This window comes from Talpa occidentalis, unplaced genomic scaffold, assembly GCF_014898055.3.
Source record: "Talpa occidentalis isolate TD23 unplaced genomic scaffold, MPIMG_talOcc4v2.1 talOcc4.8, whole genome shotgun sequence".
In the NCBI taxonomy this organism is placed as follows: domain Eukaryota; kingdom Metazoa; phylum Chordata; class Mammalia; order Eulipotyphla; family Talpidae; genus Talpa; species Talpa occidentalis.
The window spans coordinates 19,008,503-19,026,104 of NW_023605194.1; the positions used below are offsets into that span (position 1 = coordinate 19,008,503).

The 17,602-nt window shown below is 48.1% G+C and overlaps 1 protein-coding gene across 1 annotated transcript; it reads left to right on the forward strand.

Moving 5' to 3' along the window:
* Positions 1-9,042: 9,042 nt before the first annotated feature.
* LOC119234280 (steroid 17-alpha-hydroxylase/17,20 lyase-like) lies at positions 9,043-14,713 on the forward strand. Its single transcript, XM_037497126.2, has 8 exons — positions 9,043-9,358; positions 10,349-10,487; positions 10,692-10,921; positions 11,852-11,938; positions 12,293-12,508; positions 12,824-12,993; positions 13,563-13,666; positions 14,156-14,713. The coding sequence occupies exons 1-8, from the start codon at positions 9,062-9,064 to the stop codon at positions 14,443-14,445; spliced, it is 1,533 nt and encodes a 510-aa protein (XP_037353023.1). The 5' UTR covers positions 9,043-9,061; the 3' UTR covers positions 14,446-14,713.
* Positions 14,714-17,602: the final 2,889 nt, after the last annotated feature.

A 17,602-nucleotide genomic window follows, 5' to 3' on the forward strand; every position in this document is an offset into this window, starting at 1 on the left:
AAAATAAAAATAAAAGAATGATTTCTTCAGGGTGATGTGCCCACCATTCTCAGCCCACCGGGCAGCGATCTAGATAATTGCGCTTCTTAAAGATTCAATTCCTATCTGTTTATTGGTTTTTTGGTAAAACAGGCAGCAGGGCTCAGCACTCCAACAAGAAACTTCAGGGGTCATCAATGGAGGAAGGGAATGTTTCCTTTGGCTCCATCCTAATTAAAAGTTTCAAAAGCTAGATAGTCTTCTTTCCCAGGGAAAGTTACTCCCTGCCCCACAGGTTGCTCTTTGCTTTCATAACAGGAATGACATGAAACACAAGCCACATTCCTCCACAAATGCAGATTCTTGCAACAGGAATGCCTCGAGGAAGTGGAGGGTTGAAAATTCCCCTGAAGGGTTTTTTTTTTTTTTTAAAGATTTATTTTATTTTATTTATTTATTTATACATGCACTGGGTACAGTCAGAAGTGCGGGAGGGTGAGAGAATTCACCAGAGCCAGAGCGGGGAGCAGAACAGGCAGAAGGACCGAAGCACACTGCTGAGGGGAGCAGCGGGCGGCAGGAGAGGTCTGCGCGCCATGTGGGATCCTCCTCCAGTGGCTGGGGAGCAGCCGGGCATCGAACCGGCACTGCAGAGGCTGTGGGCAGCTTCGCAACCCAGCGCTCAACCGCTGCGCCACCAGGGAGGCCCCCCCTGAAGGGTTTGGATAACAACCACTCTTTCTCACCTTGAGGACACAGGGGAACTGAGCTGTTCTGTGCAGCTGTCACTTATAACCTTTTTACAACTCAGTTCAAATTAAGCATTTTGGCTTCAACCTGGCATAGTACAAACAAGTGCCACCCCTGTGTTTGTGAGGTGTTTTGCCCTCTCTTGCTCAATTGGCCCTGAACCTGGTAGAGAGGTGAGCACACTCGGGAGGGTAATGGTGGCTAGCAGTCAACACTTGGTCCTTTTAGAGCACAGGGCACAAAGGGGAGGAGGGACACGGTGTGGCAGTAAGATTTGGTTCAGGAACCCCCAGAGCAACCTGCAAGAGAACGCCTGGCCTCCAGCACCTCCATGGCCACATGAGCTTGTGATCTTGAGTCCACATTTCTTGAGTTTCAGTTTCCTCTCAGCGGGAAGGAGGTAAGTCTGCCTACCTCATGGTGGCTGGCATGATGAATAATAAAAGCATCATATCCGTGTTGGCTAACACTGCAATTTCGGGGTTGAGTCAGATGGTGGTCTAGTCCCTCTTCCCCTTCCCAAGTCATGGCTCCCGACCTGCAGGGGCAGGCTGGCTGCGCCACCACACTTCGGGGCTGTCCTTGAGAGCACCCAAGAGCCTCACTATGTCCATTACATTATTCTACCCACAAGTCTGATAGATAAAAGAGGAGGGAGGTTAAAGGAAAATTGGAGGGGAATGTGATATCAATGGCGGATTCTCAAATTTTATTTGGGATAAAAATCAAGCATTTGAGTCAGCTGAGGTAAGAGTCATTCAAGAGGTGAGTTGATGCAGGAGGCAAGCAACAACAAATTAAGAACTGTAGGAGGTCTGAGGAATGGGCTCAAGAAAGCAGGTAGAGGGGTGGATTATTTTTAAAAATATGAGTAATACAGTCAGTTAAAATAGTTTCTATCTCTGTTCTTCTCTCCTTATTTCTTTTTTAATTATCAACTCAATTTCAATTGCATTCACATAAAATAAATTTTTGAAAGATATACATGGAAAATTCTTCCTCCTACATCACTCCACTGACACATGCACAAAGTCGAGTATGCTTTGAGAGACGCTTTATCACATACAGGATAAAAAAGGACATATATTCTCCCACTTTACTCCATTGTATTCTAACCTCCTACTATGGGGGATGTAGTACCAACAATTATAAACATTAATGATTCATTCTGTATATTGTATGACATTCACAGAATACATTCTTACAATGGGTCTTGTACAAAATGTGCTTAATAAAAATTTGTCACGCTGTATTATCACAAGGAGTATAAGATGCAGTTAAGAGCTAAGACCCCTAGACTGCTGAATCCCACCTTTGTGCAACTTGACTAGTCGTAGGACTTTGGGCAAGTTCATATACCTGCTTCCTCTGCTGTAAAATGCAGATGGTGACAAGAGTCACACCTAAAGTATGAGTTTTTATGAGGATGAAATGACTATGATATAAGACAAAGCACATATCAACAAAGTATTGTATTTTGCCAAATATTGGAGGTGTGATTAGAAACAGAAGAGGCAATTGCTTACCTCTCAGGTTGAAGGGAAGGAACCAGAAAAGGAGAAACTATGGGTGATTGAATTTAATGCTCTCAGACTCCTTAAGTAAAAGGTAAGATTATCTGCTGAGCATACAATTAAGGGAAAGACTTGAAATTTGAAGGAGTGATTGGAGGGAAATTGGGGTGAAGACCTTTGCATTTGAGGAGGTGTCAAACTGTGAGGTTGCCATGTGGGCTGATCACTCCCATAGACTCAGAGGCAGCAGCATGGCAGCAGGATGAAGAGGAAGGCTGAGAATCAAATGAAAACGAGCCACAGAAAGTCAGTAAGCAATGGCACTAGTGAAGGTTTGAAACTACAAAAGCACAAGAATTCATACGCAGAGCTGGAGCAGTGGGGACCTGGCAGGCTGGGGGGAATGAAGAGAATCTCACTTGCACTGCCTGCCCCTGACGTGAAGTGTCTTCATTCGAAGGGACAGCACAGGAAGGGCTGTCCACAGAGAAGAGTCCAGGTAGGTAAGGCAGGGGGCAGAGAGAATATTCTTTAGCTAGGTAAGGAGAACCAGGAAGAATATTTGTTCTAGAAAGTGAAAATACCAGAGCGTCCCGGAAAACAGTCTTGGAGAAAGAGAGAGAAAGCAGCAACTGGAGGACAGGTGGAGTAGAAGAATCATAAAGTAAGAGGGGCTGAGAGAAGGGAGCATACAGGTAAACTGAGCCACTGTTTTGAGGAACTGATGAAAGGTATAAATTCTCTCTTTGGAAGAAAACATGTTAATACTTCATGCAATTCTCAGAAACATCACAAAATACATAGAGACCAAATTTTTAAGTAAACACTTTACGGAGAACCATGTACTTTCAATAAATACCGTCCTGATCAAAATGAGCATACCTGTGTCAAAGGCCTGCAGATGAAGAAGCAGACCATTGCCTGTTGCCCAGCACAGCCCTCCTGAGCCCTCCTGCTGTCACTTGCCACCCCCAGAGTAACCACTATTCTGACTTCTACAACCATGCATTAGTTCTATCTATTTATGAAATTGATGGACATAACCCATGCCCCATGAATGCACTTGGGGCTGGCTTCTGCACTCAGCGCTGTGTTGGGGACAGTTATCCCTGTGGGTGTGCAGAGGCAGCTGGAGTTCATTCACTTGCAGTTCATTCACATTCCACTGTGTGATGGATCACAAGTTACCCATCCACAATCAATAAATATCTGGGAAATTCCTAGGTTGAGATGATTATAACCAGTGCCACTATGAGCACCCTTGAACATGCTTCTGGGTGAACATAGCAACAATTCCCGCTGGTTATCTACCTAAGAATGGGGTTTACAGGTCATACGTTCAGCTGTAGTAGTTAATGGGGCTTCTGCTCTAAACAAGAAACACTAGAAACAGGGATACAAGGGTAGTAGATTCACAGAAGGTTTAGTATGAATTCAGAACTCTGGAGCCCACTCAGTGAATTTCTCAGGGATGTTCCATAGCACTTTCACTTGCAGCCTCTACTGGCTATAACCCTGAAAAATGTCATCTGTCCGGGGATTCTGATTTTCAAATATGGAAAATCCCAAACCTGATTCCTCGCTAAGATACTACTTCCTTCTACACAATCCGGGGACAATGGTAAATGGGGAGTTCCAAGAGGGAGGACTGGCCATTGCCCCCCTACCTAGACTTTATCTTGCCTGTGCTCTGGACTTGAGCCGCCGTTGAGACAGCACTACCAACCAAACCAGGTCATATCCCTGCGGTTCAGAGTCAGGCTCTGAACCATAAGGGTGTTCCCAGCAAAGAGGTGCTTTAGTAGCGAGTAGCACTGTAGGGTAAAGAAAATGTCAGGCTTTTCTGCCCTTCCGCCATCAGGATAGATGATGGATCCTTGTCCTGAATGCATGCCTGATGGCGGGCACCTGGAATAGGGTGTGGGCATAGGTAGATGGGATACACCTGCGCTAAGACTGTGCTTTTAAGGGCGGCGTCATGGGGACGCCAGCAGAAGCCGAAGCAGAGAAAGCAGCAGTAGAAGCTGAAGCAGAAGCCGAAAGAGAAGCCAAGAAGCAGCAGAACGAACGCTAGAGAGCCCAAATAGAACGCTAGAGGCCTACCAGCCTCCCAGCCCCCCAGCCAGCACCCCTGCCTGCCATATGCCTGGTGAACCCCAATAAAAAAACCTGCAAAACTACTGAGGACTCTTACTCCTCCTTTACCCAGTCTGCATGGGATCAGAAAACCTGCACTGTGTCCTGTCCTGCCCTTACAAGCACCAAGCTGGGAGGGCAGCAGAGTCAGTACTCAGAGAAGGCTGCCTCCCAGAGGGGCAAGTGAAAGGATACTATGGAGGAGGAAAGGGAACGTGGGAACAAGCAGGAGTGGGGCGGGTTTTCTCTCTCAAGGAGAGAAGGTGCAGGGCAGTCTCGGAGCTGCCTAGAGAAGGATTTCAATCCTTTACAGGAGAGGGCTGAAAATATTTCTGGTGATGTGTCTCTTCTGTGTTATCAGTTAAAACCACCCTCACGTGCCCCTCAGGCACATTTTATCAGCATCATCAGAGACAACAGAAGTATCTCCTTAAGGATCACACAACCATGCTGGCTGCTAAGGCAAGGGTCATAATCCCAATCAGGCCTCATCACAGAGGTATCTATAAACAACTAAATCAGGTATTTCTTTGCACCTAAAACCCAAATTTTTCTCAGGAATCAGCAGAGGTTTATTTCTGTTGGCACTATCATCCCAGAGAGAAATAGAGACTTGTATTAGGAATGTAATAATCAATTTTCCAAGTTACCAGGAATGAGGGTATAGCGATTTATGATGAGTCCTAAGAAGGAATGAGGGGTGCAATTCAGTGAGTTAGTCCTTAAGAGGGAATGAAATTCAGGGCTTCCTAGTGGCCTAGGGGTTAACTCTCAGCAGTATCACCCCTGTGCCAAGAGGCTAACCGAAAAGACACAGCAGACCACTCTGTCTCGCCCAATGCTCCCCTCAGCAGTGTATTTCAGCACTGGCCTGTCCAGACCTCACTCTGTCTCTGGTGAATCCTCTCACCACCACCCCCCCTCCCCCCCACACCTCTGGCCTACATGTCAGATCTTGTATGCATAAATAAATAAATCTTTAAAAAAAAAATTTGGTTCTGGCGGCACAGCGGCTAAAGTCTCAGAACTATTGCCACCCACTGTGGCATGAGTTAGATCCTCGGCCAGGGAGCTGACCCACATGGCACAGCAGACCTCTCTCTCCTATCTCACCAGTTGCTCCCCTCATCAGTCTATTTCAGCATCTCCGCCTGTTCTGCTTCCCGCTCTGTCTCTGGTGAATCCTCCCACCCTCTTCACCTATAGCCTACATCTCAGTTGTTGTACGCATAAATAAAAAATAATTCTTAAAAAAAATTGGTTCTGGGGCCTCCCCTGGTGGCGCAGGCGGTTGAGCTCCACACTGTGAGATTGTCCACAGCCTCTGCAGCGCCGGTTCAATCCCGGCCGGCTGGCGAGGGTCCCACATGGTGTGGCAGACCTCTCCTGTTGCGCCCGCTGCTCCCCTCAGCGGTGTGTTTCCTCAGTCTGCCTGTTCTGCTCCCCGCTCTGTCTCTGGTGAATCCTCTCACCCTCCTGTGCATCTGGACTGTACCCCGGCTCTTGTATAAAAATAAAATCTTTTAAAAAAATTGGTTCTGGGGTGCAGAATGCGCAGACACCACCCACCCCTACATATCCCTCCAATCTTAATGCCCAAAGTCATATACGTTTCCTCTCCAGCCTTTCTTGGGTGAAATTCTCAGGAACATGTATCTACAGCACCTTCTGTCAAGTGCCAGACTGCCCCTGCTCACTACTCCAAAACTCCTAAGGTTTGTAAATGCCTTGGAGCATTTACAAACTTCCCGAAATTTGAAACCACCCACTTTAGCCCTTGGTCACTGACCATTCTAGATATGTCCAGAGATACTCTAGACTGTGGAAGTGACCCTGCCCCACAGCCCAGGGAAGGTGCTGTAACTCCAGCTCCCAGGCACCAGGCACACCTTCAACAGCCCTGTCCTTGCCGCCTGACTGAGGGGGGCTCCGGAAGGGCAACAGGGCAAGGCTGAGAACTGCCTGGTTCAGAGTAGAAAAAGAAATCAAGGATGCCCTGTGAGGAGGCAGGATCTTCCCCTAGAGCTGCTCCTTCTGCCTCCAAGGGCTTGCTAATCCGGTGGTAGTAGAGCATTCCCCACTGTTCCCGCAGCTCAGTCCTGCTGGCCTGTGGCTGCAGGTCTTGCCTGAGGGCCAGAGGAGCATGAGGGCAGCTGTGGCTGACCCTGGCCCCCATCACAAGCAGCCTGGAGAGCTGCTAACACCCACTGAGATGCTGGAAGAGGCTTAACCAGAGGTTGCCCCTCCCTCTTCCCAGTTTGTCCTCCAGGGTCCTCCACCAGCTGGCCTCTGAACCCCAGCATAACCATACAATAAAATATTATTCAGTCATAAAAAGTATGGGGTCTGATACAGGCTACCACAATGATAACATATACTAATGAAACATACTAACTGAAATAAGCCACACACACACACACACACACACACACACTAGTATTATATGGTTTCCATTGTGTGAAATAGGCACATTCACAGGAACCAAGAAGGTTAGAGGTAACGAGGGAGAAGGGAGGGGGAAAGAGAAATTACTATTGAATAGGTACACTTTCTGTTTGGTGAGGAAAATGACTTGGCAGTAGACACTGTGGAGGCTGTGAGTATAGTTAAAGTGACTACTTGTTCTCCTAAAGAGAGTTAAAATAGTAAATATTTTACGTCTACTTTACTTTTATAGTTTTTCAACCCAAAATTGCTTATTGTGAATCAGAATAAAAGAACATTTCATTCTGGTGAGAGGTATGTTATTCTGATTAGGCTGAGTAGTTGTTAACAAATCTAGCGCAAATTACCAGATAAGTGCCACATCATTTCTTCAAGATTGATTTTTCAATGACTACAAATTTCAGTTCTTCAAAGTGAAGCTGGTCAACCTTTGCAGTTCTCCTTCCAGTTCAACCTGATATTATTCTCTCACCTTGTCCAGAAAGAGCTTCTGTCCAGGATCAAGTGCCTTATGAAATGTCACTGCTCCTGCAATGGTCTGAGACTGCAGACTCCATGAGTGAGGAGGCTGAAGAATTTTGTCCAAAGTCCACCCTGCTTCCCACCACTCCGAAGCCAAACACAGAGTAGAGCTGGCATCAGGAGACCTAGGTGGACTCTGAAAACTGGTATATCTAAGAGATGGGCTCCACCTCTAAAGAAACCACCTCAAGTCTTGAGTTCGAGTAGGGATTTTCTGAGGGCATCTTGAGGAAAAGCTGCTGTTCACTGCTTCTGCAAGACTGCTCATGTCCTGGGGTTATCTCTAGTCCTTGTTGACAAGCTCCTCTTGTGGTGCCTGGGATGGAACAGGTGGTCTGGGTGGTATCTCCATGACTCATCCTCCTAAAGAAAATCAGCAGGGAATGCTGGCAGTGTGCTGAAGGCCTAGGGGAGGTCTATGCTGATGACCTAAGGACACAACTTAGTGTTCTGAAGGTTGCTGTAACGGACAGTGACACAGAGGCCTTGTTTCTATGTTGACATTTTCACCCTTTCAGAATCATAGAGAGTCTGTCACTTGCACCCAACTGGAAGCCAGAATGGAAGTCCAAAGGGGCCAGGCCAATCTACTCCTCTCATTCTGCCATGGAGCTTTCAATATAATAAAGTTCTTGGATACTCATCCAAGATCACATAAATAGAAAGAGACCAGGTGAGAATTGGAACCCAAGCCTCTCAGACTCTAGGGCTCATGCTCTCAACCCCTGGGCTCCACTGCCTATGGAGACAGCAGCAAACCAGGAGTTAGGACACCTGGCTTCTTGCTGTCGTTATCTTGTAGGACCTTCTATAAGCCTTACCTTTAAGGGCCATACTTTCTCTACCTGTTAAATAATAAAATTGGATAAAATGTCTCTGACAGTCTCTGTTGGCTATAACACTCAAAAATGTCATCTGTCCAGTGATTTTGATTTTTCAAACATGTAAAGTCCCAAACCTGATTCCTGACCAAGATAATACCTGCTTCTGGACAACTTGGGGACATTGACAAAGGAGGAGCTCCAAGAGGGAGCTAGACTCTACCTACTCTGTACCGTAGACTTGAACCACTGCTGAGAAGGTGTTACTAATCAAAGCAGGTCATATCCCTGGTGATCAGAAGCCAGACTCTGAACCACAAGTTTATTCCCAGCAAAGAGGTGCTTTATTAGCAAGTGGCACTAAGTCAGGAGGCAGCAGAGTCAGTACTTGGAAGACTTCCTCCCTGAACAGCAAGTGAAGAGAGACTATGAAGGAGAAAAAGGGTGTGGGAACATGCAGGAATGGGACGGGTTCTTCTCTCTCAAGTAGAGAAGATGCCAAGTAGTCTAGGGGCCGTAGATCAGAAGAGGATTGAAAGTACTTCTGGTGGTGTCTCTCCTTCTATGTTATCAATTAAAATCTTGGTACTCCTCAGGCACTGATGTTATCAGCATTCTTGGAAGCAAGAGAAGTATTTCCCTAAGTATCACGCAACCATAAGGGCGCTGTTATGTCTTCTAAGGCAGGGGTCATATTACTTGTTCAGAACAGGTCACACTGGTATCGATTGCCCCTCCCCTCCCTGTCTGGGTGAGGCTTAAGGTATCTCTGCTTCAGTTTAAACTTCCACATGGTAAGACATCATAAACACCCAGGTCAGACCCCACCCTTTAAAAGGCCTCCATGCTCCCTAAGTGGCTCTTTCAACCACAGTGCCTGCCCCATCTGCCACCATGTGGGAGCTCCTCACTCTCTTGATGTTGATCCTGACTTATTTCTTCTGGCCCAAGGGGAAGTGCCTTGTTGTCAAGTACCCCAACAGCCTCCCAGCCCTGCCCTTGGTAGGCAGTCTTCCCTTCCTCCCCAGACATGGACATCCACATGTGAATTTCTTCAAGCTGCAGAGAAAATATGGCCCCATCTATTCCCTTCGTATGGGGAGCAAGACTACAGTGATCATTGGGGAGCACCAGCTGGCCAGGGAGGTGCTGATCAAGAAAGGCAAGGACTTCGCTGGGCGGCCCCAAGTGGTAAGCAGTGCCCTGTGCCTCCTTTCTCTCTCTCTCTCACCATGTCTACAACGACCATCCCAGCTCCAATAGCCTGTAATACCTTCAGGGACAGAGCGTGATTTGGGTTGTGATTGGAGAGTGAATTCAGCCCCCATCTAATCTCTCAACCAGGCAGGAAAATTGAAAAAAGTTTCATTCTCTGGGCAGCCCAGGCAGTGGGCAGAGGGGGGTTCCTCACTCCAGGCATCTTGCCCCTGAACCGGATGATCATGTCTCTCAGCCAAGACTTCCCGAATTAATGACAGTGCAGATAAAGCATTGTCCCAGGGCCAGTGGGAGACAACTGCCTCAGTCTCAACAATTCTGAGCTCTTCTCCAGGAAAGAAGAAAGAAAAGGCTAGTCAGATGGGCTTGTGGGTCAGGGTGGAACAGAGAAAGCTTTGGGCCTTTGTGGTTTTGGTACATACCTATGAAAACAGTGACTTGCCCAAGATCCAACTGAGTGTACAACACTGCTAGTATCTCCAGGCGTGGCCTTCAAAGGCATACACAATACAAATAGGAGAGGAATCCTAAAGGAGATTCATTGCTGTGCCTTTAGCACCCCCAGAGGGCCCAGGGAAAGTCAAAAGTCTAGGCAGTCCTCTCTACCAGAATGCCTGCTCTCTGCACCTAGGAAACAGAATTCAAAGACCATATCCATCCACAGTTGCCTGCCCAAAAGCCAACCTATAATTTTAACTAAATGTCAGGACCCTAGGATTTGAATTCAGGGTTATTTCTTCTCCTCACACTGCCTCCTTTATGGAATTGGGAACTGGGTCTGGATGAGGAGGTTTTAGAACTGCCCTACCAAGGCCTAAAATCATGGTGGAGTAGAGCAGCACGGTGCCCACATAGGGATAAGCAGGTGCCTGTCTTCTCTCATTAAGGGGAACAGGTGCAGGAAGCCCAGGACAAGGCAGGTAGATGATGCCTGCTTCCTACAGTGTTTCCTGCTCTCTAAAGGTGACCTTAGGCATCCTGTCAGACAATGGAAAGGGCATTGCCTTCGCTGACCATGGTGCCCAGTGGCACCTGCATCGGAAGCTGGTGCAGGCTACCTTTGCTCTTTTTAAGGATGGCAACCAGAGACTAGACAACATGAGTAAGTACCATCTGGCTCCCGGGGCTGTCTTAAGATGGTTGGGGAGGGGAAATTGGTTATTATTGCCTTAATTTACATTTATTTAGCTACTGTTAAAAAATACTGTTATTTTGCTATCTGTCCCTGGTTAAGATGGAACTGCATGCCACATAAGGGTTGAGAGTGTTGCTTAGTTCCCACCTTTATGCTCTTTTCTCCCCTCAGTATGTCAGGAAATCAGTTTACTGTCTGATTTCCTGGCCACGCAGAATGGACAGCCAGTAGATTTGTCCTTGCCTGTCTTCCTGGCGGTGACCAACATTATGTGCTTCATCTGCTTCAACTTCACCTTCAAGATTGAGGATCCTGAATTCAAGACCATAGAGCATTACATTAATGGCATCATGGATGCTCTGGGCCAGAACACTATGGCAGACATATTCCCTATCCTGCAGGTGAGGAAGAGACCAGGCCCCACCCTCAGATCCCAGCAGACCTTTCCAGGGTCCCCAGTTTTGAAAAATTACTGCTCAGCTCTAGGACCATACTACTCATTTCTACCTCAGCCACAATAACAGCTCCCACCTTGACACATAAAACCTTGCCCCTCCACTGAACAAATAGAATTAACATTTTAATCATTCGTTAAGACCCTGAACATGGCTTTCATTGAGTTATCAATGGCCATGTGTCAATATTAGGGACTCCACAAGCATTTGTCGTGCCATTTCACCAAAGGTAGTTTTCTTCATATTCACCCTTCAAAGATAACAGTGATTTGGGATTAAAGAATTTGCCTACGCTCCAGAGTCATGTCTGTCTCTATTACTTCTAAAGACTGCACATAGCATATATCTAAGTATTTACCTCATTCAGTTTTAATATTTGAAAGAATGGGGAATGGGAAGTGAGAAACTCCCTTCTGCCTTGTTGATATTATCCTATTTATTTATTTGTTTGTTTGTTTGTTTGTTTGTTTAAAGATTTATTTTTATTTATACATACAAGAGATGGGGTACAGGCCAGAGATGCTGGGGGTGAGAGGATTCACCAGAGACAGAGTGGGGAACAGAACAGGCAGATTGGCTGAAGTACACTGCTGAGGGGAGCAGCAGGCAAGTCAGGAGAGGTCTGCTAGGTCCTACCTAACTCTGGGCTGTAGAAGCTGTGGATAGCTTCACAAGTGCTATAATTAACCCCTTGTGCCAGCAGGGAGGCCCTTGATATTATCCTATTTATCACTGATGATCCCATTTAGGTCCCCATAACCTCAATTTTGACTGAAGTCCAGGTGGAATAGGAACTCTCTAGAGAGAGAATTCTTCCAAGAAGGATTTGGGCAGCTAAAGAAATTAAATGAAAATGATTATTTTCCTACTTTTCAGATTTTCCCCAATAAAACCCTAGAAATGATGAGGAATTGTGTACAAATGAGAGAACAATGCCTGAGTGAAATCATTGAAAAATATAAGGTAGGATGGAGCAGAAGAGATTGAATACTTGAACATGTGTAAACAGGTTGGATTGATGTTGGACACTGGGCTCTCCCCACCTCCCAGAGCCTGGCACACTGTTGGCATCAATGGAGATGGACTCAACTCATGATGGGGGTGGGGAAATGAGGAACTGAAGAGGTCCTAGAAAGGACCACCAAACCCAAATTCAAGGAGGGCCCAGTGTAGCCTCCTAATTCCATATATCATAGGTCCTACCTAGGCCACGGCTCTCCCTTATCTAAAAGGAGAACCTCTACTCTGGGATGGAAGTAAAGGAGGGTGTTCAGATGGGGCTCCGTCCTTAGCACTGTCTCCAATCTCACCTACCAGGAGAACTTCAGCAGCAACTCTATCAACACCATGCTGGACGTGTTGATCCAAGCTCAGATGAACTCAGGCAACAGCAATGCAGACCCAGACCAGTATTCAAAGTTGCTTTCAGATAAACACATTCTCAGCACCATCGGGGACATCTTTGGGGCTGGTGTGGAGACCACCTGCTCTGTGGTACAGTGGACTGTGGCCTTCCTGCTGCATTATCCTCAGGTGGGCTTCTCTCTACTCCAGTCTTCCAAAACATCCTTACTGCACTCAGCCCAACCTCTGATCCCAGAGAGAGGTAGAGGCACTACCCTCAGACCTTCTGTCCAGAAAAATTGGTAATCCCACCCCTTACCCAAGCAGTGCTTAGCTGTGGTCTAGGGAGAAAATATCCCATTATCTGGAAGAAAGACCTGAGTTGCACACTCACCACTGGGAAGGGTCTAGACAGCTCTTGTAGATTTGACAATAGAATTATCATAATGTCATGTTCTCCCAGGCTTGAGCCTGCTGATCACAACCACTTCCTCTGGCCCACAGCTAAAAAAGAAGATCCAGGAGGAGCTTGATCAGAATGTTGGTTTCAACCGCACACCAACTCTCAGTGACCGCAACCATCTCCTCCTCCTGGAGGCCACCATCAGGGAGGTGCTGCGCATCAGGCCCGTGGCTCCAATGCTCATCCCCCACCAGGCTATCGTCGACTCCAGGTGTGCTTTCCCTCCCATTATCACCCACTACAACGATCCATTCAGCATTCTTCCCAGGCCATCTGGTCGATCCCTCCTTCATCGTGGTCCCTATAGCTTGCTGATCAACTTATGGTCAATGATTGGCTATCAAACAGACTACCCATGAGCCTACTGATCAATACATCCAACACACTCACATAGTCACAGCCTACAGGTTACTGACCTCCCTCAGAGGAGGCCTGCAGTCCTTGGAGACATGTGGTCTGGATAAGACCCAAGTTCTACTCCACCCAATCTAGCAGCCCCAGGCACACACAGATGTGCACCAATTCAGATGCATCCCCACCTGTAAAAACACTCATGTATCCACTACACAGCGTTCATACACAAATTGTTATCAGGCAGAGTGGGTTGGAGAAGTGCTAGATGCATATGGATGTGGCAGAGTTAAGGAAAAGGTGAGGCATTAGGGGTGAGGGAGGAGAGGCTACTTGTCTCTTCGCCAGGGAGCAGACTGTGCAGGCTTGGGGCTGAGCAGGTGGGAGCCACAACATTCCATAACCCCTTCCTCTCCCTCTTTGGGGCAGCATTGGTGGTTATGCCATTGACAAAGGCACAGATATCATCATTAATTTGTGGGCGCTGCATCACAGTGAGAAGGAGTGGGACCAGCCTGACAAGTTCATGCCTGGTGAGTATCTGTCCTGTCATGCTCCAGAGCCAAACAGCCAGCCTACTCTCTATGCTCCACCGACTACTCGGCTTCACTCCTGCCTGGCCCCCTACTAAAAAGTTCTGGGTTGCAATCCTGTATACCAGTTGACGCCCCTAACAAATCCCCTAGAATCACCAACTTTACAATAGACTCCTTCTGTGTCTTCCCACAATTGCAATCTCTCCTCTCAGAAGCTTGTTGTCACATGGTACCCACATACACACTCTAGGCCCCTGGGTGGTGGCATTTAAACCTGCTAACACTGCCTCTTTCCATCCTCCTGACATTCTACTACCTGTGTATGATTGAGGCCAACCTGAGAATAGCCAGAGGGCCCTAAGTAAGGCTGTCACCCTCCCAGGCTGGGGTTCCCCAGACAGGGCACTATCTGCCTTCTGGAACCTGCCATGTCTCTGCTTTCTCCTGTCCTGCCCCCTGACTGATGGCTGCCTCCCTTGTCCACAGAGCGCTTCTTGGACCCAACAGGGAACCAGCTCATCTCACCATCCTTAAGCTACTTGCCCTTTGGAGCGGGACCACGCACATGCATAGGGGAGATGCTGGCTCGCAGGGAGCTCTTCCTCTTCATGGCCTGGTTACTGCAGAGGTTTGACTTCGAGGTCCCAGATGATGGACACATGCCCGCTCTGGAAGGTATCCCCAATGTGGTCTTTCAGGTCGAACCTTTCAAAGTGAAGATCAAGGTCCGAGACGCCTGGAGGGAGGCCCAGGCTGAAGGGAGCCCCCAGAACTAGAACCTGGCACCCGACTCCAGCAGATAGCACAGAACTAGAGGTGGCCCTCCCCCTCTTTTAACCTCTCCCCTCCCCCAGCCCTGGCATGATGTGCATAAACTGAGCAGTTTCTATTCAGAAGGGCCTTGAGAAGCCCATTCATTTCCTCACTGGTTCATTCATTCTCTCAACAAATACTTATCGAACAGCTGCTATGTGCCTCTCACAGGGCCTGGACAGGCAACCTCCCTAGTCTCGCGATGCTACATTTCTGTGAGGACTGACCTACAAACAGGGACTTCAGAGACTCCTAAGTTCACTGAAATGAACTACACTGGTGATGGTGGAGTGAGATGAGGGGGAGGGTGGCCAGGAAACACATGGTCAAGGTTGGTGGCAAGGCCTGGAAGTGTGCCCAGTGCTGAGGGAGAGGCACTGGGAAGGTCTCCAGATAGGAGAGGTGAGCATGGCCAGGGCAGAGCCAGTGAGGTGGGAGTGGTCCCTGATGAGGTCAGAGTGGGAGACAGGGGCTTGTTCCCAGGAGACATGTGTAAATACCTGGTACTTTAGTTTTTATTCCAAGTATGATGTGAAGTCATATGTTTTAAATATAGAAGAAGACTATGACTTGTATTCTTAAATGATCACTGTAGTTGCAGAATAGAGATTGGCTTTTGACCACCCGTGGGTCCAGAGACACAGTTAGGAGGCTGTGATGCTGACCCTGGAGAGCAGGATGATGGGGACCCAGACTGTGGTGACAGTAGTTTAGGTTGCAGTGTGGTAAAATTAAGTTTATATTTTGAAAGTAGAGCAACTGATCTTGTTTGCTTTGATCCACACAAGCATTGATACATGTACCTCAAAAATTTGGTTCTGGGCCTCCCTGGTGGCACAAGGGGTAAAGACGCAATCTATGAAGCTATCTGCAGCCACTGCAGCATGAGTTTGATCCCCGGCCATGGAGCTACCCACATGACCCAGCAGACCTCTCCTGACTCGCCCACTGCTCCCCTCAGCAGTGTATTTCAGTCAATCTGCCGGTTCTACTGCTCTCTCTGTCTCTAGTGAATCCTCTCACCACCCTTCCCCCACACACCTTTGGCCTGTACCCCAGTTCTTGTATGCATAAAGAAATAAATCTTAAAAAAAAATTTGGTTCTGGTGACTGTTAAAGTCTCAGAGCTATCCCCACCCACTCTGGCATGAGTTCGATCCTCGGCCAGGGAGCTGACCCACATGGCACAGACTTCTCTCTCCTATCTCACCAGTTGCTCCCCTCCTCAGTCTATTTCAGTATTTCTGCCTGTTCTGCTCCCCACTCTGTCTCTGGTGAATCCTTTCACCCTCTTCACCTCTAGCCTATATTTCAGTTGTTGTATGCATAAATAAAAAATAAATCTTTAAAAAAAAATTGGAGACCTCCCTGGTGGCGCAAGGGGTTAAGCACCACACTATGAAGCAACCCGTGGCCTCTGCAGCATGAGTTTCATCCCTGGCCAGCCAGAGAGGAACCCACCTGGTGCAGCAGACCTCTCCTGACTCGCCCGCTGCTCCCCTTAGCAGTGTACTTCAATCTGCCTGTTCTGTTCCCCACTAGGCTCTGGTGGATCCTCCCACCCCCCACGTCTCTGCCCTATACCCCAGCTCTGGTATGCATAAATAAATCTTTTAAAAAATTGGTTCTGGGGGTGCAGAATGCGCAGACACCACCCACCCCTACATATCCCTCCAATCTTAATGCCCAAAGTCATATACGTTTCCTCTCCAGCCTTTCTTGGGTGAAATTCTCAGGAACATGTATCTACAGCACCTTCTGTCAAGTGCCAGACTGCCCCTGCTCACTACTCCAAAACTCCTAAGGTTTGTAAATGCCTTGGAGTCCAAACTTCCCGAAATTTGAAACCACCCACTTTAGCCCTTGGTCACTGACCATTCTAGATATGTCCAGAGATACCCTAGACTGTGGAAGTGACCCTGCCCCACAGCCCAGGGAAGGTGCTGTAACTCCAGCTCCCAGGCACCAGGCACACCTTCAACAGCCCTGTCCTTGCCGCCTGACTGAGGGGGGCTCCAGAAGGGCAACAGGGCAAGGCTGAGAACTGCCTGGTTCAGAGTAGAAAAAGAAATCAAGGATGCCCTGTGAGGAGGCAGGATCTTCCCCTAGAGCTGCTCCTTCTGCCTCCAGGGCTTGCTAATCTGGTGGTAGTAGAGCATTCCCCACTGTTCCTGCAGCTCAGTCCTGCTGGCCTGTGGCTGCAGGTCTTGCCTCAGGGCCAGAGGAGCATGAGGGCAGCTGTGGCTGACCCTGGCCCCCATCACAAGCAGCCTGGAGAGCTGCTAACACCCCACTGAGATGCTGGGAGAGGCTTAACCAGAGGTTGCCCCTCCCTCTTCCCAGTTTGTCCTCCAGGGTCCTCCACCAGCTGGCCTCTGAACCCCAATCACCCCTCAGTTCCAGCAATAGGGAGAGATGAACTGGAGGACAAATTTCCCAAATTTGTTCAGAATTTCCAAGACATTCAGCAGACAGTGATGAAGAGATAAACTACTGGCAGAAGGCACTGTCCCTGTAAAAGCTGTGGGTGAGTTTAAGTGGGATGGAAACAGCCAATTTCTCAGTTGCGTCAGATAATGGATGGCAGGGCAATGAAACCCTGCACCTATTTGAAGATGAGGAAACAGGCCCAGTGATCGGGAGGTGAGTTCCCACAGGCACAGAGCCCCTCAGCAGCAGGGCTGGGCCTAGAACCCACACTTTCAGTGATGCAGGAATGGGTGGCAGCCGTGCTCCCCATTGTCTCTTGTGTTTGTACAGAAGGGCTCTCAGCAAGAGAACAAAGTTGTTTCCTTTTGGGCAATGATGTCATGTTGAGTCTGGCCCCAACAGCCCATCCCCCCAGCTGGAAGACCTTTCCCTCTGACCTAAGTCCTCCTCCCTGCCCAGAACGAGGGAAGGCCATCAGTCACGACCCATGACTCCCAGCCATTGCGCTTTGTTCATGGTCTCTTACCTATTCCTGTTACTGAATCCAATGTGCAACTGTGAACCTGCTTGGCTTCAAAGGTGTGATGTGTCCCCCAGGGACAGTATCTTCCCTTCTATTTCTAGATATCAACACTGGGGCCCATCATTGTTTCTATCCTGCAAAACAGCACCGACAAACAGGAGCCTAGA

Coding starts and splice junctions, on each gene's coding strand:
- LOC119234280 (XM_037497126.2), top strand. CDS start 9,062: ATGTGGGAGCTCCTCACTCTCTTGATGTTGATCCTGACTTATTTCTTC. Junction 10,922..11,851: donor ACATATTCCCTATCCTGCAG/GTGAGGAAGAGA, acceptor CCTACTTTTCAG/ATTTTCCCCAATAAAACCCT. Junction 13,667..14,155: donor GCCTGACAAGTTCATGCCTG/GTGAGTATCTGT, acceptor CCTTGTCCACAG/AGCGCTTCTTGGACCCAACA.